We start from the raw sequence: 22,011 nt of genomic DNA, 5'->3' as shown, positions 1-22,011 counted from the left end.
CAGAGAGAAGGGCGACACTGCAAATGTTTCAAAAACTGAAGCAAGTTATAGACGTATTACGAATGTTAAATAAGTAGGAATGTGCACTTTAAGGTAAGTTAAAGATCAGAGTGCCAATTTTTTAATTTAAAATGTATGAAAGGATGCGTTTTATTGAAAATCACAGAATAAACCTGAGTGAAGTAATAACATTTTGCGCATTGACTCTCAGGCGTACTCACTTGCAACATATCGGGACAATTCCATTCTTCATTGACAAGCTTTTTTATTTTTAATTCAATAAACAAAGTTTTGAATGAGCAAACGACCCGCCTTCTCTTAATTGCATTGAACTTTTTTTTATACATTTCAACATTTTACAAAGTGCAATGAACCTATTGTGCCGCGCACTGGACGTGCAGAGAAACGTGCTAAATTACTACAAAATAAAAAATGTAAAATATTTGTGAAAATGAGTGGGCATTTTTCAATGAATCCAAAAAAATAGTATGAAGTACCAATATAGTCAGATTGTATTGGTATTTTCTTATCAAAGGGATCCCAGATTGTTTTTCTATTCTGGTTAAAATTTAGAATGTTTATTTTTTTTAACAAAATCGTGTGATCCATGCGGTTTCGTTGTCAGTTGCATATAAGAAGTTATGTGATTCAATCCAGACCCAGTTTAAGGCTTTTTAAGCATAATGCCAATATAGTTAATAATGTTTGTTTGGTGTTAATTTGGGTTTGTTATCAGCCATGTTGTTTTCACTTTTATGTTTCATTGAGCTCTCACACATACAAACAATGGTTCAATGCTTTAGCTTATCTAAGAAATATCTGCATTCATTTTCGAAGGGCATTAAATAGGCCCAGCAAAAATAAAATTAATATAAAGTCTTTTATATTTTTCTACAATTTTTCAAAAAACGTTCTTTCTAGGATTCACAAAGACATCTGTGCCATTTCTGTTTTCCTAAAAGGCTTCTATTCATCGGATCAGGAAGAGAGGGGCTAAATGTTTTTTAAGGGGTCCGGGGGCTCAATTTGGGGGCTGTGGGCCTTCCCATTACCCTGTGACCGGGTCGAGAGTATCAATCCTCAAAATGCAAATTTTGCCCTCGTCCCTAAACATATCAAATGCAATTTATTCAAAGGAAATTCACCAATCAACCGCCTTAATAAAACGCCAGCCACTCAATCTTGTTGCTGGGGACGGGTGGGGGGTCCCCTCCCCCGGTCCCAAACGCGAGGTCACCGCACTTTCAGGGTTCACCTGGAGTGCACCGTGCAACATATGTAATTCAAAGCTATTCTGTCTTTTGTGTGGAGAGTCAAGATCGCTATTATAAGGCTGGCATCAAGCTCGGAGTGAACAGATGACGGAGACTTGTTCAGCGCCTAAACTTTTGACCCCAATTTTTCCTCCTCTTCTGCTGCTATCTCGCTCTCATCTGTCCCGGCCCGGTGAGATATCTGCCCCTCTCGAAACGAAAAATTGATTTGAACAATGTGTATATCTCTTGCCATCACGATGATCATTTTCACAAATTTCATAATTAGTGAAGATGCCAGCACAATACCTAAAATGCAATTGTAGCTGTATGATGTTTCCAACGAGGGAGTGAAAAGATAAATCCAATAGGCTTCCACTCAAGACTAATAGGGCCGTAAAATATGCAAATCATTCATTAGCGTTATAGAGCAACCAAAGCAGCCAAAAGTCTTTGTTGGAGGCAACACTTGAAGTTAGACTACCCCTCTCACTTCACATAGTCTTCTCCTCCAGTGCAGGACGTTACCACAGGCTTTGTGTCCCTCGGTAAATTAATTTATATGCATTATGCTTATAGGCAACGCCAAGCACACGTGTCATTAAAGTGAAGGCGAGTGTGTGCGTGGTAACGTTGATGTGCGAGTAGTTTCCCCTCTCTATATACAGCAGGGTGACAGTGAACTTGGCCTAAAGCGAGCTCTGCTGGTGGCTCTGAGAGGATGCAGATTTATCTTGGTGCTGTGGCTGACCTCCAGATGAACCTACAGCGCGTCTCTCCCTCTCTCTGCCTGGCAGTAGCACATGGGGCCCTGTCGAAATTTCTCATTTTGAAATATTGGCAACCGTTTTCATTTCTAAATAGACACATTCTATGTCCTGTTGGATTTTTCTGTGTCTGAACTCAAGTTAGAAATAGTGGAAATTCCGTATTTCGTTAAAAACATAAAGAATATAATTTGTTAGACAATAAACCGAGGGACATTAGCAGTCTGGATTAATTATGCTAATTTTACAATTGGTGCAACCTTTGATTTCTGTTTGATGAAAAAAAGTGAACATTTAAATACATTTTGGAAGAATTCCCCCTCATCTGTCCAGAATGTATTTTCAAAGGTTGACCAGATTTTAAAATCCACTCCAGCATTGGTGGAAATGGATCGAGTAAGTTATCTAAAGTGGTAACTACATTTTTTTATTTGCAGAAAATTTGAGAAACAACCAGTAATGAGCCTATACAGGCCTTTGCGCCAAAAATCAAACTTGGTATTTAAGTGTTGATGACATACGGACAATGTTAGCTTTTCAAATCCACTCAGGTAACAACTTTAACAAATCTGGGTGTTTTTTTGCAAGTTTATTGCTGCAAAAAACTCACAAGACTCAAATAGTGATATCCAAAAAAAAATTTCATATTTGGCCTGGAGATTTCAATTTTGAAATGGGCGCATCGAGTCACAGACTCTTTAATTAAAAAAAACACGCAGAGGCGTAAAAAGAAAAAGGCCAAAGCCTCCAAAAAAACCTTTGAAATGATTTTTATATTCATCCTATTATCAGTCCATGTTTTTTGATTCAAGGTCCGCTGGTGGCTGGTTTCGTCCCGGCACTGGTCGGACAAGAGGTCACCACAAAGCGAGAGTGACTTTTAAGAGGTCATTTGAACTTTTCAACCCCAAACACAAAACGACGTGGATGACACAAAACGGAATTCCTTTTCAAACGTCTCCCCACTGCTGTTTGTTTCCATGTTGTGTTTACTTGACACGGTTTACAGCCCGTCCTAAAGGCATACACGGTGCCAACATGTGGAACGCAGCGCTCAGCAAAACAACAACTGCAACTTTCTTTGTTCCAGGGATGGACAGAGAACTTCCAAAAGTCATCAGCACATACACAATCCAATCAAATTGAGCTAGTTGTAAATCTGTAGGCCTGCATTAGCAGTTAACTTTATCAAGGAAATGTCCACACATCCTTTGGAAACTTTCTGGTCCACGGTCTGTGAATTCTCCAATGTAATAAAACGACAACAACTAGAAGTTTGTGGGGGTGGAAATGGACACAGGGATAATTATCCAACATGTAAAAATGGATTATGAGTTGCACCACAGATGGAGGGAAACAAGTTACACGGGGAAGGAAGCAATTAAATAGCCATGAGCCGGACCCAACCCTGCGCAACATCTGCCGAGACCAGTATTCAGCACTGCACAACTGACAAATTAGTGTAATGGACTAATAGGGACAGATAGAGGGAGCAAATACAATAATAAGGCTGTTTAACACAGGCTGGCTGTTCTCGGGCTACCGGATAGTCTGCAGAAACTTACCCAGAGACGCGGTCCTCATCCTGGAAAGCGTCCGGTCCATACTGAGGCAGACTGAGCAATAGTGACGGTCTGCACCGGTCAAGTAACACTTACAGCCTGCAAAGAGAGAGTCAGACGAAGCCTCGCCGTCAGTGCGATTATATGTTATGTGCAATATACTGTCAACTCCCCAAAACCATAAAACTTACTTTAATGGCTACCACGTGACCGTTTATGGCCAGTGAGCCTATCTGGCCGCGCTCTGGATGATTTTTACGATCTAATTCATAGACAAAAACCCCCATTCATTTAGCACCCAAATGTCAGAGAGCCAGAATCGGCCCTAATAAAGTTTAAAGCTTGAAAAGTCGAGCTGTTTCTTAGGGAATAGCGGTCTGTGCGCAAGGGGACGCCCGGCCACTGGAGCCGGTTAGTGGCCAAGGACCCCTAAACTCCCCGCTCCACAGCAAGGTGAGTAAAACATGCAGCTTTCATTCAAGGGGACCTGTTGAATTCGAGGATTTTACTAGAGGAAACTTTTTACAATGTCTGACAGCTCATACTGGTGACTTAGAGATTTTAGACCAAACAGCAAGCTCTGACCTTTCTTTTCCACGACGCAGTTGTGGCAAAAGTCTGAACGAACCCTTAACATTTTACAAAAAACGTTCACTCATTGTAATGTTGCCGTTCCAGTAGAAAGTTTATTATAATGGCCATTATCATCGTCATCATCATCATTATTAATATTATAGTATATTCTTGACTTCCAGTCTTTGAAAAACATTTACAAAAAGCTAGTCACGATGGAGTTATACAAATAGGCAATGAGATTTACTGTGGGGACCCTCCACATAAAAACAGCTAGAGAAAACAAAGACATAACACGTTTTTACTAAGATGTCCAGGTGAACAACGCAAACAGCAGCCAAATCAAAAGACAAAAAACAAAGATGCAAGGCACGGCTACTGTACAAGACTGAGTCGCCACCTCTGTCCATTCATGTGTTCACAACGCACACAATAACCACACAAGGCTTACGTACTCTGCTGGCTCTACTTTTGGAAGCAAGTTATCTGACAAGTTGTTACAATACATCAAACAAATAAATACATACATATACAGTACATACATAGAAAACGAAGGCTAAACACAAAGGCAGCTCAACCTCAACCCTCTATTTATCAGGCTGGTATTGTTCTGAGTGCATTACACAACTTTTACTGGATTTATTTGCGGTATAGCATTTCAAGCTTTGACGTTTTTATTTTTTTCGTCTGAACAAGAAATAATTTAAACAAACATTTATTTCGTTTCTTTTTCTACTAAATCTAGACAGAACTGTACATAATGCATTTTTTTAATCACATAAGCATTACCATGGTGGAAATAAAAAGTAAATAATATTAAGGAATATAATGGGACGGTTGTTGAACATACAGTGGACTTGAGTGGGGTGTCCCCTGTCCCGTACACAGCCCGTTCACAAGTCTCTGCGCTTTTTGAAATAGGAGGAGGAGTAAGTTGATATGACAATCTTTGTTTTATTTTCATAGTGCTCGCTATCAGGGGTGGAGGAGGGAATATCAAGGCCTGTAGCCTCCCCCGCCTGCAGCCGCCATGTTCATGCTCTTCAGCTTGTTGTCTTTCTTCCATTTCATCCTTCGGTTCTGAAACCAGATTTTGATCTGTCTCTCCGAGAGGCAGAGGGCATGGGCAATCTCGATCCTCCGCCTGCGGGTCAGGTACCGGTTGAAGTGGAACTCCTTCTCCAGCTCCAGGGTCTGGTAGCGGGTGTACGCCGTCCTAGCTCTCTTCCCCTCTGGTCCTGACAAATCTATAGGGGGGGAGACATATGAGACAAAGTGGATGTTAAAACAAAACAGTACAGAAACTTCTTTTGACCACATTTCTCATTTTTCTTTCTTTTTTTTATAATTTTTTTAACCTTTTTTTTGTTTCTGCAGGAATGGCTTAAAAGTTGACTACGTTTACGTTTAATAGATCCCCAAATTATTAAAAACAACAGTGGCAATGTAAGATACACACCTTTTCAACTGCAACTTGCGAAAATGAATAAGTAACAAGGATGTAACGTGGGCTATTTAACCTTAAAAATACAATATAACCTGTAACACACTTGGCTATCTACTATATATTTTAACTAACTTTAACCATATATACATAGTTTTTTTTCATAAAATGATCCCTACCTGGTCTATGTTGACAGTACTGAAAAACAGTAATACACCAAACAGGCGAGAGGCGCATATGGCGCTTCATGTCCAGTAAATACATTCTGTGTTAAAACGGTCTAATTTTGGCCTGTTAAAAAGTCTGAATACGGTCTAAACATGATCACACCTTTACCAAATAAGAACACAGCACCGGGTATCTAAAGTTAATACAAGATCATTAAAAATTGAAGTAGTTTACCATGATTTATATGTAGTTTTCTCATCCATGGATATATCTGAGGCTGTGTTGAGTCGGTGACATTTTGAGGAGTTGTTGGTGCGCTTCCTGCAGGCTTCTCTTCCTCGAGGGGCGAAGCTTTGGACACACAGTCCCGGCTGAGCAGCAGCGTGCCTCCGTTGGAGTTCGAGCACGGGGTCGTTAGAGAGTTTTTCACAGCTCGGTGTTGAGATTGAGTGTCGGTGACCGGGGACGAGGTGGCGACCGAGGAGCACGGTAGTGGTTCAGGTGGTGGAGAAAGAGACGATGTCCCGGTGCTGTTGGCGGACTGAGTGTACCTGACCGGCTCCACCGAGGGTGTTGTCGCCGCTGAGTGACTCGGGGAGTATCCCTGTGTCCGCTCGCTGCCTACAAAGTGTCCGGTATCGGTCCGTCCGACTGTTAGGTCCATCCCGTTGTAGCCATAGCCATACCTGCTGGAATGCACGGCGGTTGAGTCTCTGTATTGCTCGTTTGCCGTATTATGGTCTCCATAATTATGTAACTGGAAGTCCGCGCCATTGGGATAGCGACCGCAGAATGAGTTCACAAAATAGGAGCTCATTTGTTGACAATTCCACCGTTTGCTCGTTGTAGGTATTTGTTGTTGTTTTTATTGTTTTAGAAGTAAAATAGCAAAAACCTGTGTGCTTGATTTGTGGCTCTTATGGTTTAGCGCGTCCTATAGCACCCTTGCACAATTTATGATGAATTATGGAAATGAGTGGGACATGGACTTGATTCTCTCTTACGTAGGCACCCAAATATGGGGTACGGTGGAGTATCACGTGCTTTTGTTGACCAGTCGTAAATCCTGCTTGGTGACCTCCAGAGGTAGACTCGTGCACGGAGGAAATACTGGGTGGGATGTGAAGGGGGCGCGCCTCCATGCGCTCGTGGCTAGGACGAACTCTGAGCCACAGTTTGGGTGTTTTGGATTGTCGTGGTGCGCCATCCTCTGGCTCAACGGTGTCACTGCCTGTCTGCGGTGGTTTCTGAGGCGTGGGCTCCACATGGGGTCATTCAGAGGTTAACGACCATTGCGGCAAAAACCAACGGGCTCCTAAACAATACAACAAGTGACATGCTGAGAGTGCAATCTCTGCGAAGATAGTGTACAGAAATAATTCGATCAGAATGTGTTATGCATGTTATGATAGGCGATGAGTGCAAATAGTCTGCGCAGTTAATATAATAAAAGCCCATTCAAAACAGGTCTGCGTTTTTTCACACTTTTTTATAATCATAAAACAAACGAACAGCCACTAATGTGGGAAAAGAACTAATGAATAAATGTTTTGGGCAAAGAAAAAAGCAAACATCACAATGTTGAATATTAACACATAGACTGCCATTCAAGGACAGTCCTTTGTTTGTTTTATGCCACATTGAAGAATAAATAACTTTGAATATATGCTATATATGAACGCACGTAAAACCACTTTACTGTTTATTGTAGGTTGGTTTACGATTCCAAACAATACGCCTTTAGATGTTATGAGCATTTTACATGTAACCCGACTTTATTACTCCGTCGTTTAAAGGCAACTCGTCGTTCATATCGACTTGTAAACAGTCAACATCTTATCAAATTCCATTTTTAGTATTTGCAGGTTTGTGATCAACACACAATTTAGAAAAACATTAGACTTCTTTTCTAGCAGCTAGTATTCGTACAGTCACTGTGCAGAAAATAAATGACATTTGAAATGAATTCAAAGGGGAAATATTCGAAACGATTAATGTATAAAAATAAGTCAACGTATTTGGAATATCAAAGAAAAAGCTACAAAATTCAGATGATAAATCGTAATTTTTATTTGTACTGGAAACTATTCGTTTAACATTGGGCTATAAATTGGTAGCGGATATGAATTGCACTTAATTCACGTACACTTATAAACAAATTAAAATATAGACTACAGACAATTTATATGTGTTATTGAAGTAACATTTTAAAGCATTTGTCTACTTGGTAGATTATAAAACAGCACAGACATAAAGATGATTGATTATCAAAATGATTAAAAGGTAGATTAACCTTTTTAGTTTTCGGTAAAAACGTAGCCTATGTTAAAAATAATAAATAAAAATGTATGCTATCTGAAGCTCTCTCCAGCTATTACTGTAGCTCTTACTGTAACCTGGCCATTGCACTTCAACCATCTATTGTCTGTGTTAAATCTGAGCAGGAATACAAAAACAGGAGACCTGCACAGAGCAAGACACAGACACGAAGCCTAAATAGAGGCATGGCGCCTCGTCTGGCGCTCTCCATTTGGTTTTCTCCTTGTGGAATTTTTATGGTACCTTCGTCTCTCGAAGGCAGTGACTTGTCCTTTGCTTCCCCCCAAAAGCTATTTCCCCTGAGCAGCCTCTTCACCCAGCACAAGCCCAATCATGTGTTACTGCCAAAAACAGTGAGATATAGATTATTAATTCTGTTCCAGGTATGTGCGCCCTTTGCGTTTACAGACCCCCAGAAGGCACGATGTGAATACCGGGCTCCCACATCCAGTGGACCCACACTAAGAGAGGAACTACAGAGTGTGTGTTGGCTCAACAGTCAATGCTCCAACAGCTGATTTATGACTGGCCAATAGCAACAAAGTTCCCACGAAAATGATTTCTCCGAGTCGAGCCAGGGACACACCCAGGAACTAAATAAGGACCAAAGAAAGGAGATGAAAAGAGTGAGTTCGCACTGGTGTCAAACAATGTCGGGCTGGGAGCGAGGGGACCACTGCTGCAGGAAAACAGGAGGGCAGTGCACTCTGCAGGCACCCTCACACACCAGCACTCGTGAATCTCAGAGTATACAAATACAATACTATTATGATTCTTTGTCTACCTAAACATCATTACGCACGTCTGTGGCACGACGAAAACTAACAGTGGACACATCCAGGATAGTTACGACATTTTAAGGAATACGATGAGCAATTCTTAACCATAACAGCAACAGACAAACATCTTTTCCAACAGAAGCAATTGGATTTCGGGAACAACAGCAGTCAACACATATGGATACAGACTCAATAAATGTAAAAGTAGTATTTTTGCAAAGCTAATTCGGAACAAAATATAAATTAATTGTCATTATACGCAGATATGGAATATAGAAAAAGGACATTATATCTGATGCAGTTAACTATACATTAACTTTTGCACGATTGATACCTTGCAAACATTTCTTTGCATTTAAATTTTCATAACGTTGTTGCTTGATCGACTGATAATTGATTGTACGAAGCAAATCACTGCAGTGTCTCAAACACGTGCACCTTAAGGAACACTGTGAACAATGTTGATGTGCAAACAGCGAGTGCAAATCACCTTTTCGAAAATTTTAGAAATATTTTCCTTTTCTAAATTCTATCGACAGGGACATTCCTGTGCGTCAATTAAAGGTCATTCAAACGGTAGAAATAAGAATTGTATTGTTCACTTTAAAGTGTCTTATTGGTCGTTTCAGCAAAGTCAGTGAGGGAATGCATGCACATGTATTAATAACAACTTAAAAGCATTGTGCATGGACACGCAGGAATAGAGGTCGACTTGCCTGTCCAGCCTGCACCACAAGGCATTCGAAGCAAAAACAGGCCGAACTGCAACCACAGTACCCCCAGTGTCTCCACAGGAGGGCGTTAAAGAGCACATATTTTGGCCAGCATCCACCCAATGAATTTTGCAGCAGAAAGCCAATTCACATTCAAATCCAACAACAAACAAACAATGTCTCGACAGCATGCAAAACCCGACAGGAATGTTGAAGCAACACTAGTGTTCTTTTTCAGATGGATTGTAGCACCTGCCATTTAGTTAAGTAAACAATTCAATAAACTATAACATTAAACCAGTTCCACGTGATTTAAACCTCTGGGTATGTCAACAGAAAACAAGCGAGGGTGCAATATTTAAATAAAACTCTGATTATTATTTGATTAAGTTGTTTGTCATTGCAAATTGATCAAAGAGCAAACACAGTGACAAGTTGCAGTTGTCTTACCTTGTGAAGGTGTCTGCTTGTGAACGGGGGAGGCGAAAGGAGTTTGCAGGTGCAGATGGGCAGTGACGGATGGAAGTATAGTTGAGTCCCAGGACGGAAACTGGGGCTCCCGGGGGTCATTGACGCACCGGGGCTCCTTCCACTCATCTTGCCCAAACGTGTCAGGAAAGCGACAGCAGGGAATCCAAACGATCCAGTCATGTCCCAAGCAAAGCTCCTTCACGTCGAGCCTGTCTGACCGAGAGAAAACTCCCCCAAAAAGGTGTAAAAATGTAGAAGGTCGCTGATGAAAACAGCCGCGTGGAAGCCCGAGACCGTTAAATGAAAGGCTGCTGTATTCCGCTATTGGAAATTTGATATAAAAAGTTCATGTTCACGGCTCCCTGCCACGTGACAAGCTGCGGCCAATAGGAAGAGGAGCCGCGTCGTTAAGTTGTATTGCTATGTTGTAAATTTTCATAAACAACAACGGATTTATGACCCAGCGCTGGAGGGAGAGATGGGGAGAAAGGGGAGGGGGAGAGGCAAAGAAGGAAGGGGGCAGGTCACCGTCAGGCGCCATCTTACCGAGGACAGAGGGAATGCAGAGTTCAACAGTAATTTCCCTTCATCTGCAGCCTGCCCCATCTCGCATCCTCATAGTTCACATTCCCGAATTTAAGTGTTTACCCAACACTCATAACATAACTGCAACATGTTTCCTTACATGCAACCTAATATTGGTCACTTTCAACAGCACTTAGGCTGTGACTGGGACCAACATGCTATTACTCAACCCGCACGTGATATTAGCACGATTTTAACTGTGGTTATCGTTACACAATATTAACTTCGCAAATATTACATACAAACAAATACACAAGTAAAAGCTATTTTATTCCATTATATTTTCATTTACAGATTTGAGACATTCCCAGAGGTTATTTATTTGTTCACATGTTACTGATACTTCACATTGAAAACGTGGCCACCTAACCTAAATATATCACAGTATTTGCCCAAATTAGATTACAACAGCCTATTCATTTTACACCGACAAAAACTAATAACTTGATACTAAAATTAAGTGCTGTTTAAATAAATATGCATGCGTTTCTTGTTGGCATTAACAAACACGTCTGACATTTTGAGCCTACTTTTTTCTGTATAGAATAGGCGAGGGCATTTTACACTACACGGCTAAGACGACAGAACATTTACGTAAGGATATTCCTGTTTGTAGCAAAATAAGCAAGTTGACGAGGTAGGTTACATGAGATCATCCGAAACTAAACAATATGTCTGTTAATCCTGGGATGTATAGAGGGGTAAATACGTAGCGAAAACAGGCATATAAACATTCCAAGTGATACGCAGTTATATCTAAAAAAAAAATAATAATACACTAACTGAAATCAAACGAAGCATCTCAATCACAGTTGGAGGCATTTAACAAAACATTCACTTTTAATCAGCCTAAGGCACATTTGAGCAGAATGGTGTATTTGTTCCCTTTAGAAAATACAACCGTCTGTTGGGAATAATCACTCGAATAGGTAGAATAGATTAATTTACAGTCAATTTCAACCTACGTTGAATTCCTTGTGTCAGCGTTTATTATTAGCACGTAAATATTAGGTAGTTTTTTGTTAAGGAATGTTGCCTCAGTAGTACGATCAGGTTAAATTACACGTCGTATTGCATATATAAAAATATAGTTTGGATAGGTAGGCCTTTAGTTAATATTGCTCTTTCTTGCAGAGCCTTTGAATGTGTTTTGGGGTTAAATAAGAAATATACAGCATATACTGTTAAATGCTTATTACATAATTGCCTTCAGTTGTCATTCAATTAATCAGCCTACACAGCTCTTATGCATGAATGGTATGTGAGAAACATCTGAGATGTATCTCTAATCCATACTAAACAGTGTTTTTCATTAAATGCTCTCTGTCCGTGTCTTTCGTTACTTTGCAGCTGTTTCTGACTCCAAACCAGAGCTCCGGGTGTCTCCCGCTTCGTGCTCTCTAGACTCTAAAACCGCCTGGTTATCACCGTCCTTTCCGCCGGGGGTCGACGTGGATTCCTCCTTGTGGTCTTTTTTCCACTTCATCCTGCGATTCTGAAACCAGATTTTGATCTGTCTCTCCGTGAGGCAGAGAACATGGGCTATCTCGATCCTCCTCCTGCGGGTCAGGTACCGGTTGAAGTGGAACTCCTTCTCCAGCTCCAGGGTCTGGTACCGGGAGTAGGTCTGCCGCCCTCGCTTTCGGTTTGGATCTGTGTAAGATGAGATGAGCTATACTTGCAAACTGTATTTAAAAGTTATTCAGCATAAACCATTAATTATATGGTGTTGAAATATATACTGACAATAAAAATGATAAAACCATCATCACGTCTTTAGTCTATTTGTGATTGAGCAATTCATTCTGGGTCATATTTTTTACATCACTCCTATCAACACCCTCCCTCGCAGAACACACTCCTCACAGTCATATCACTACAAGGGAAATACTTTTTTGTAAAGTTCTCTGCAGCTATTTATAGCAGTCCTGCTGGGATGTTTCGCCCATGCCTCCTTTGATACTCTGCATGCCTTTCCAATTAAAAGCCAGTGATGCTCTGCGCACCAGAGGAGCCATAAGTAATTAGATTACAGCACCAACCAACACCTTCTCCCTCAAAATGATAACAAATGCCAATGTTTGAAACTGCTTGCATTCTAAATCCACTTGACTTCTTTATGTAGCCGACAACGCTGGCGCATATTGATCCGGCAATGTGTACGAGCGAGTTTCAGAAAATACCAGAGCCTCTGCAGTGCAGACCCAATTAGAAAGGAGCTGCAGAGTGCAAGAGAACTGATTTACACAACAGACAGGTCTTTTTACAACCACAAAGGGGAGAAGAGGCTGTAAGAGTAATAGGAGTGCAGAGAAAACCCCCAGCGGCAAGGTCTCTGCGTACTGAACACACAGAAGCGCTGGCCAAATGAATTTATGGCTGCAGAACTCATTAGTTGCGCAATAAAAGTTTTACGATTCTTTCCATGCAACACCAATGGCTTCACGAAATTAATTGAACCACTAACGGCCAATGTAAGTATCCCAATGTTTTGTAAAAGCATTGACCTGAGGGCTTTAAAGTAGAACATAAGAGACGGTACCATACCTGATGCTCTCATCCAGGGGTACATCCGGTATTGTTTGTCCGGCGGCAAGGTAAGGGGTCCCGGCTCCGGATGGCAGCAGCTGTCGGTGAACAGGCGGCTCTGGTCGAACAGGCTGCAGTGCAGTGTATGTGCGTCCTGCCCCTGGCCATATCCCGAGGTAAACACGGGACGGCTCTGGTACACGGCATTATTGACGCTGTACACTCCAGACAGAGATGGTGAGAACGCAATGGCCGCAGCAGTGCGAGCCGAGGCATAGTCCTCTCCACTGGGTCCAATACTGCAAGACGCCCGTTCTACGTTTGGGAAGAGAGAACTACCCGCCGTATATTTGCTAAGAAGACCATCCACATAATAAGAACTCATATTTTTTCGCTCTGATTTGTTGGCCCAGAATCCTCAGTGTCGTTTTTACGAGGTAGCGTGATATATGACAGCAATACACCCTAGATTTACACCAAAACCCATTTTCACTCTGGACCAAAGAACTCTCCCACGTGACTCGGGCCTGGCAGCTCGCACCCAATCAGCAAGCAGACATGGATATCATTATGGCGCAGGACTGCAGAGTGGGATTAACGCTTCACACACGATTACATACACACATGTAAACACATACGAGAGAAATTCTCACAATCCCAGTGATCTAGAGGGAATTTAGGTTATATTAGGTCATGTTTTTAATAATATATCTACTAATATTATAAGTAACCATCTATATAAACCATCTAATTAAATAAAAAGCTTTATTTTTATTTTTCTATTTCATACACCGTCGTATACAGATAATTTACTTAATAATAACAAAAATAATCTACACACACTCATAGGCTATACTAATTAAAAGTACATATTTGGCTAAAATTGTGTCATAATTGTAAAATAGCTCCGACAGAAAGTGTTTTTTTTTTTTAAATACTTGATTAAAAAAACGTATGGATCAAATATAACAATATTTTGATTAAAATGTACCTATAAGTGCAAACAATTCACGATGTGTATAAACTGTTTATTTTCTACTAGGTTGGAACATGATAGCTTTGAATTTGTGCACTGACACTGGATGTTTGAGGTGAGAATATGTCACAACAATTGTTACTTTAAGTATCAAATTATAATAATACCAGGGCCTCTGCCTCAATCCACCCTGCAAAGATATTTTACTGGCATTACATTGTTACTGAAATGGTCCATAAGAGCAATAATTAACTAATTAAAGCATACCTACAATAAACACTCAAAGATAAAAGAACACATCGTCAGAATTATACTGGGAAAAAAAACAGAACTACAAAAACAGAAACAATAATAATAAAAAAAAATAATACACCTTAAACTCGTTGCAATATTTGTGACAGCTGAATATTTTGTGCGTATTGTAAGTTAAATCGAAAAAGCTAGTGGAAATATATATTCTATTTAGGAAATTCAAAAATAAAGTAATACTTGCGATGAGGAAACTGCTAATATTTATGTTACTCTTAATAATCCTACCATCACTCAAGTTAACTAAGTTACAAATGAGTTGCGTCTATAAAGCGGTAGCCTATAAAAACATCCTAAAAAGAAAAACATTAAACAGCGACTTTCTGAGGGTGAACGCAGAAGGCTAATCCAGCAGTCACCGTGTGCTGACTGTTTCATTCTTCCCTGCTGAGCCGCAGGCTGGAGAAGCAGCTTCTGCACTGAGACTGTAAAAAGGTGTGAAATTATTTTTGCTGGACTCTTAAAAAATGTTACTACATTTTGTTCCCCAGTGCAGGTTCATTGAGGAGTGCTAAAATGGCAGTGTGATGTTGTGGAACAGTGTCGCCACCATCTGGTGACTAGTGGGGACTGCATGGTGGGAAGACAGCAGTGCGCAGGCGTTTTCATTTTCTGCTGCAATCTGGTATTTAGTGCAAGACAAAACTTGAAGAAATGAAGCTCAAAATGTTTGTTCCTCGTTGTTTTTCGAGCAAAGCGATGATGCGTTTTAACAGACATGTCCAGATGTATTTCGAAAAAGCATCATCTATAGGCCAACCACTGCGTTTGAAGCTAGCTGCTGACTTTATTGCTCCTTTTCCTTTAGGATGGGCCCAGCAAAGGAGCAGAGGGCGGAAGGTTCCCAGGTAGAAACAAAGGATCGCGCCAAATGACCGTGAGTCCTGCGCGTCCCCGTCGGGGAAAGTCCAATAAAGCTGATCATTTCCGCTCGGCCTTTTGTCCAGGGCGCAGTCCCACAAAAAGAGAAGAAAAAACAAATGGCTGCCATTCTGGAAACAGCCTAATTGTGTCTGGACGGCCATAAAGCCATTAAAACTGGAATGCCAGACAGTATAGCAGACCAGGCGTTTTATTGCACTGTCTCTGGCCGAGTCTTTGAAGTTTGGGTCCATCTGCGTCCCCTAACGCGTCACAACAGCACTCCAACTGAAGTCTGACTTACCCTCTAACTACCACAATCAGTGTATGTGAAGTCATTAATAAGAACTAAAGCTGGTGTATCTGACAGAGCCGTTACGTATTTCAAACTTAGCAGCTCTGCAGCTAGCTCACGTTGGATTTGCACTGCCTGCATTTTCTGTGCCCTTGTGCCAAATATTTTCACCAACATGCAGAGACTTGAAGCAGCCTTACAAATGCAGAGGTCATATTTTAAAACTAGAGCTCTTCTCTAAAACCTTTGGGATAGAATATTTGAGGTCACGTTGCGTTTAAAATCCCAAATTCATTGTGCTGTTATATTTCATAATACTCCGTTCTTGGTTATTAACATGGCGCTAATGACGGAGCTTTAGGCCGAGCGGCCTCGTCATATCTGAGCTGAGCAGCAATACATAGCCTGTATTATTTTGGGCTTCAGCTGTTGAAGCCCTCAATGTCTTTTTTTTTGGTTTTGTGTCCTCTCGCCTCGCAGCGCTTCGCACCCCATAAAAGGTTATAGCGGTAATTGTCTTTTATGGCTGCATACAGCTAACAACATCCTCTGCCAAGACGCAGCTCTGTCCCCAATCCAAAACACACGCACAGATTCACCTATAGGTGTGTGTGTGTGTGTGTGTGTGTGTGTGTGTGTGTGTGTGTGTGTGTGTGTGTGTGTGTGTGTGTTCTCTACACATTGAAAGGCTTGAGGATATTTACAAAAACCTGTAAAATGTTGTTAATTTGACCTCATTTTGTATTCGTAATTGTTAAATTCTCCAAATATGTTGTATGTTTCCTTTATGTATTTTCGTGTGTGTGTGTGTGTGTGTGGGGGGGGGGGGGGGGGGGTGTATGTTGAGATCTAGTTGACGGCGGTAACCTTCATATTTATTGCAGTGCAAAAAACACCATCAAATACTTTTTTTGTGCAGCGGTAATTCGCGAATTGAGATTTTAGAAGAATAAAAAGATCTCGGTGCCAGGCCAAAATGTAATAAGAGTGTGCATGCATTCACAGACAGGCCTATAATTTGTTTTATTTAATAAATAAAGTACAAATTACATTTGTCAACCAAAAGTCAGACGGTCAGCAGACCGTGAGGTATTCAATAAGTAGCCTACAGTGTTTTATTTATTTCCCTCTCACTAACAAACATTATGTACTTTGAAAACGTTACTCCCTGAAATTCACAGTTCAGCATCTAATGCAAGCAAATCTATAATCCGCAATCGCAAAAAAATTATATTATTGTAGGTAGTTGAAAGACCTAGGTAGTCAATCGTGTCGTGTGATACAGCTTCTATTACATGTTTTAATTTAGTGTTTTAGCATTTTCAAGTGGTTTATGAGGTTTATGAACCTACTTCAAAATGCCATCGGTCTGGTATACGTGTCCAACGTTAGATTCAAACTCATGGTCATCAGTCATAGTTCTAGCAGTAAGGGATAAACAACAGCTAAATTAATACATTTTATAAACTATATGCTCAGGGGACTTTGAGATAGACAACAAATATAACTACAAACAAGAGCACACACAGCTAGAAACATCCATACACAAACAAGCACAGGGACCAGGCCAACTAATACACTTTAACGAGGTATTAATAAAATCAACATGAGAAAAGAACAAATACAAAACGAGTGTGCACCGTTAAAATTGTGCAATATAAAGGTAGTCGCATCAAACTGAAGCCCAACATGCTTTTTTTTTTACAAGACAAATAAGCCTAACAGCTTCTGTTATACAGAACAATAAGACAATGAGTTTAAAAACAAGGTCCAGCAGGGTTAAGAGCTTCCACACACAAAGCTCGCTAAATAATGTATATCTACGATTCAGTCAATCTCTTTCGGTGCGCCGTCTTTATTAAACTTCTTCATCTTCATCCTGCGGTTCTGGAACCAGATTTTAACCTGTCTCTCGGTGAGGTTTAACTGCCTCGCCACCTCGTACCTACGGTCCCTGGTCAGGTAGGTGTTAAAGAGGAACTCTTTCTCCAGCTCCAGGATCTGGTGCTTGGTGTACGGACAGCGCTTTTTTCTCGTGGCACTTGCGTGGAGCCAGTTGGCCACTGGGTTATCTGGAAAGAGTGGGGTGCGACATTGGTGTGAGGGGCCGGTGCCGGGGTGACCAAATGCAAAAAAAAACCCAAAAACATCACTCATAATTTGGCTCAGACCAAAAAAATATCCCCTCTGATCAGAAGAAAATGGCTACATCCAAATAAAACCTACCCCTATTTCTCCTAGCTCACGTTCACTTTAAGCTGCAAAAGGTTATCTAATATAGCAATGGGAGCTGGGCCATTAACTGTCCCCATAAGGAAATGGCACGTTCAGAATGGCATCTGTTCAGACGCGCACCCCCATCACGCACCCCAGTCCTCACCGCTTTATGCGATGTAAATAGACTATAAACATAGAGGGGTCTGCAGCGACTTACTTGGATCAAGGCCCGGTTTCTCTTCAGCTTCCCCGCTCGTGTCCCCTCCTTGGACGGACAGTGTGTCCTTTTCCACCGGTGAAGCCGTCGCTACAGTCCCGTTGGCGTAATCAGAGAGCAGCAGCGCCGTATGGGAGCCGGGCAGCGCGCCGTCAGCTCGCGTCGCAAGACCCTCCGGTTTGATTCCGTAGTGATGGGTCGTCGGTAATCCGGCCATGGGCAGGGAACCGGACATCGGCTCCAGCAGCCATGACTGATAGCGGCCATCTGTATCTGCACCGACCGGGCCTTGGGGATGCCCATAATGGTGATACACAGAAGAAACGGTGCCTGGGAATTGAGCAGGGACGTGACTCCACGATGGCCCAAATACCGGAGGTTTGGACGGGAAGGTGCAGGTTCCGAGCTCGCTGTGGTCGCTAATCGAGGCGGGCTGCCTGTGCTGCAGCCCAGGACCGGAGGGGTATCTCGGCACAGAGAGCTCCTCGCTCTCGGGCAAAATGAGGGAATCGACGTAGTAACTAGTCAATGTTCCGGATGTCGACATGGCAGAAAAAGTATACGTTCACATGTAAGCAGTCATACAGCAGATTCATGCAAAAGTAAAACGTGCACACACACCACACACACACACACACACACACGCAGTAAACCCAGCCTCACAAAATAACAATGTGGAGAAATCAAGTAGCAACTTGGCCCCACAGAGAACTACAGTGGGCTAGTAATGGGGAGACAGGCTGCCATGCTATTGGGTAGCAGACACACGTGATCATAAAGGCTGAACAATAAAGGATAAATCAATCCCTTTGGTCATTAAATACTCACCCGTTTTCCTATAACAACCTTTAGTTTTAAAGCTAAGAATTATCAGGATATTATTTAGATCTGCGAGACGGAAAATGTGAATAACTGAATGAAAAAGGTGTTTTACAGTATCTTAGCCAACTGCTGCTGATGAAATTACATTTGGTTATCCAAAACGATGCAGTGTGTTTTTGGAGGCCCTATTTTACGAGGTTCTTTATAGGACACGTAAGCACCCTGCCATTGCTGTTCACCAAAACACATTGTAACCACCGCTATATTAAAGAAACGTAGCATCTCAAATTTGAAACAAAGCCTGGATCACAAATAACCACTATACAAATTACAATTTTCTTTATTTGTTCTTTTTTCGGCTGTATCAGACAAATAACGTCCGTATACTTCCCTTCACACCTTAAACAATTGTACAGACTATAACGCACTAAAATATATGCGGTTCAGTTCAACATTTCTAAAAAAGATAGTTCGTTTGTGGGCCTATGCTGTTTAAAACATATAAGCATATGTGTATCTGGGCTGATATTTCAATAACCGTATTTCGCAATTTAGCTTTTAGTTGATAGCCTACTTCACGTATATGTGGCTACAGCTCCAGCGTCTAATAATCCACATTACAGCGAACAGTCTTACCGAGGATAATGCAGGACTATGTACATTTCTCATATAGTCGGGGAAATAACTCAATCAGCATAATTATTTCTTTAAAATGGTAAAGATTTTATTTAGGAATGTTCAATTAAATTAACAAAAGAGAAAATCAAGCAGTTTGTCTTGTTCGTTGCAGTTGCAAACCAGCACATTATTGGTTTGGCTATACGGTGTAAGACCACTGGCCTAAAATACAAAAGAACATTTACGGCTTATGACTGCATATTATTAAATCAGAAACAACAGTTGCGTTTCAAAATTGTCACAACATTGAAAATATAAATATATTATAGGATGAATTAAAATGATAAGGGAAACGGAATAAATGTGATGAAAATGTAATTTTGACCCACTGAATTAACTTGTGATACCCAAATATTTATTGAATATTTTCCAAATACCATTGATGGCTCATCCTAGTTTCTCGTAGTTTAACCCGTGCACCGTTTAAAGCGTTTATTATTCACACAGCCGTTATCACTTGTGTAGGCCGATACGTCGCCATCATCACCGCCATCAACAAATTAACTGTAATGCTTGCTTGCAGCCAGTGCCTCGGTGTAACGTTACACTTAAATAGAGCTAAGAATATGCGTAATGTGGTGCTTGTGGTTTTCCCCTTTTAAAATGAAATGGTGCGAGCAGTGGCGAACACCAGGAGACAGGAGCACATTTAAAATATGAGTACTAGAGATTGAGATTATAAAATGCTAACACGCATATTCAATTTAATTCATTAATATTAAGGACATCGCCTGCTAGAATCATTAACATAGAAATAATTTAATAAATGCATACATATTAACTTTGTATTTGTGGAAAACTCATATGTCAACTGGCAAATGCATTTAGCTAAAAATATTGTATCACAATAATAACAAAATACTGAGAATGTATATGTATATTTCAGAAAGCATTAAGAACTGAATCTCAATCCAGATTTTTTTACTAAATGCTTATAAACCTCCACAATATCCTAAACCTAACTCCACATTGCAAATCACGTCTACAAAACAGCAACCTTGAGTTCTTACACATTACGCTGCGGCTTTTATTTATCACCAGCAAATAAACGAAGGGCTTGGCCAACACCCCACAAGGCCACAGGCAATTCAACGCGCAGGAATACTCTCCACTCAGTTCTTACTATTGCATTTAGAAGAGAAGCAAAGGAAATGGGCGCAAGCTGTCCATAATGTGCATTCTGGTTGCAAGCTATCACCTCAATGGTAGTTGCACTTTATTTGGCCAGTAGAGATCAAACAAGCCGAGGGGGCAAAGGAGCGGCTGTCCTCCTATTTGCGCACTAAAAGTTAGAATAGACAAACACCTTCAGAGGAGGAAAAGACGCCACTTTGCCAATGGCTCTCAGGCTGTAAACCTAAATCAGGGTGTTTTTTTCACCCAGTTTACCGCAGGGGCTATTCACTTCTTTTGCCTCTGCAGATAACAGCCTGTCTGGCGGATCTAAATATCGCCATAAAGCCCTTCCCCTCCTTTTGTCTGAGCCACTATTGCGCAGCGGAAGCATCCGGTCTCATTGCCCACGGAGGTCGCTGTTGCCCAATTCACCTTCCCCTTCCCCTCCACTGCAGTGGTCGTAACCGAGGCCTTGTCTGGCGTGTCTGCGTCACTACTACTCACGGAAAACACTCACGGCTTAACCCTTAATCCCAAGTCCACGACGCATACTGCAGCTCTGCTTTGATCACGTTTAGATTCAGTACACACTCCCGCGTGGGCTTATTTTCAGACGAATTACAAGTAGAGAAGTCTAAAGAAAACATTGCAGGAGACAGGTTAAGAATATAGCCTACAAAATAGCCAGTCAACCTTCCTCGGTTTATAAACCAGGGACTTTTAGAACATGCTTCCAAAACACATCTCCACAATTTTCATCAAATCACATCATCTTTTTGTCCCCGATTTGCTTCCCTTTTGGTTTCGATGTGTGGAACTGCGGCAATTAAGACAGTTTCATGTTGCAGAGTTAGAAATGGACCCCAACAACATGAAACTACCTAAACCACTCGACAGTCGATCCGGGCCTCAAGTGAAACACAATCAGCCAATTCGTAATGCACCGTGGTCATCGGTCCCGTCACCAAGTGTCCAAAAATCGTCTGTATTGAGAAAGTACAACTGTTTTGTACACACGAAGCCGGTGCAACAAGGCGCAAAATGAACAAATTCACATTGATAAATGGACTTACCCGATCCTCGAAATACAAATCCTAGTATTCCAAAACTAAAGCAGAAGGTAATGTATCATGTCCACAGTGTATCTGTACAGTTCGAATTTCTAGCAGAGAGCCGGGCCTCCTCTCCGTCTGGAAGACTCTCCCACGACTGAAGCTGCTCTTAGAGGAGAGGGAGAAACCTCATATAGCAGCCAGTCATAAAACTCTACAATAGCCGGCTGGGCATGCAGCTAGACGGCTTATAGCCTAATATCTTAATTATTTCCGATCTCCATTACATTAGCCTCCAGAACATT

General features: G+C 41.3%; 4 protein-coding genes across 4 annotated transcripts in view; all 4 read right to left on the bottom strand.

Annotated features, from left to right (window-relative positions):
* Positions 1-10,276, bottom strand: part of hoxa3a (homeobox A3a) — a 30,900-nt gene extending 20,624 nt beyond the window's left edge. Inside the window, exons 1-2 of the mRNA XM_068710996.1 lie at positions 10,029-10,276; positions 3,586-3,681 (exon numbers count right to left, since the gene is read on the bottom strand). The gene's annotated coding sequence lies outside the window, so the exon portion shown is untranslated. The remainder of the gene's footprint in view (positions 1-3,585; positions 3,682-10,028) is intronic.
* hoxa5a (homeobox A5a) lies at positions 4,256-6,722 on the bottom strand. The gene is made up of 2 exons (XM_068711001.1): positions 6,002-6,722; positions 4,256-5,402 (listed from the first exon to the last, which is right to left on the bottom strand). Exons 1-2 carry the CDS (start codon positions 6,582-6,584, stop codon positions 5,152-5,154), a joined length of 834 nt encoding a protein of 277 aa, XP_068567102.1. The 5' UTR covers positions 6,585-6,722; the 3' UTR covers positions 4,256-5,151.
* Positions 10,277-10,922: 646 nt separating the features above from the next.
* LOC137872377 (homeobox protein Hox-A7-like) lies at positions 10,923-13,611 on the bottom strand. The gene is made up of 2 exons (XM_068710582.1): positions 13,182-13,611; positions 10,923-12,287 (listed from the first exon to the last, which is right to left on the bottom strand). The coding sequence occupies exons 1-2, from the start codon at positions 13,546-13,548 to the stop codon at positions 11,974-11,976; spliced, it is 681 nt and encodes a 226-aa protein (XP_068566683.1). The 5' UTR covers positions 13,549-13,611; the 3' UTR covers positions 10,923-11,973.
* A 3,439-nt stretch (positions 13,612-17,050) lies between these two features.
* hoxa9a (homeobox A9a) lies at positions 17,051-18,690 on the bottom strand. The gene is made up of 2 exons (XM_068710995.1): positions 18,039-18,690; positions 17,051-17,676 (listed from the first exon to the last, which is right to left on the bottom strand). Exons 1-2 carry the CDS (start codon positions 18,583-18,585, stop codon positions 17,432-17,434), a joined length of 792 nt encoding a protein of 263 aa, XP_068567096.1. The 5' UTR covers positions 18,586-18,690; the 3' UTR covers positions 17,051-17,431.
* Between the last annotated feature and the right edge of the window lie 3,321 nt (positions 18,691-22,011).

Source organism: Cebidichthys violaceus, unplaced genomic scaffold, assembly GCF_023349555.1.
Source record: "Cebidichthys violaceus isolate CVI_PGR_0920_01 unplaced genomic scaffold, fCebVio1.0.p SCAF_16, whole genome shotgun sequence".
NCBI lineage: Eukaryota > Metazoa > Chordata > Actinopteri > Perciformes > Stichaeidae > Cebidichthys > Cebidichthys violaceus.
The sequence above is the reverse complement of the archived record's forward strand: the minus strand, read 5'-3'. Positions and strand labels throughout refer to the sequence as shown.

Excerpts from the sequence above, each read along its gene's own strand:
- hoxa5a (XM_068711001.1), bottom strand. The coding sequence starts at position 6,584 with ATGAGCTCCTATTTTGTGAACTCATTCTGCGGTCGCTATCCCAATGGC. Across the intron at positions 5,403-6,001 it reads AAAACTACATATAAATCATG|ATTTGTCAGGACCAGAGGGG; the intron begins GTAAACTACTTC and ends CCCCCCCTATAG.
- LOC137872377 (XM_068710582.1), bottom strand. The coding sequence starts at position 13,548 with ATGAGTTCTTATTATGTGGATGGTCTTCTTAGCAAATATACGGCGGGT. Across the intron at positions 12,288-13,181 it reads CCCCTGGATGAGAGCATCAG|ATCCAAACCGAAAGCGAGGG; the intron begins GTATGGTACCGT and ends CATCTTACACAG.
- hoxa9a (XM_068710995.1), bottom strand. The coding sequence starts at position 18,585 with ATGTCGACATCCGGAACATTGACTAGTTACTACGTCGATTCCCTCATT. Across the intron at positions 17,677-18,038 it reads GAAACCGGGCCTTGATCCAA|ATAACCCAGTGGCCAACTGG; the intron begins GTAAGTCGCTGC and ends CACTCTTTCCAG.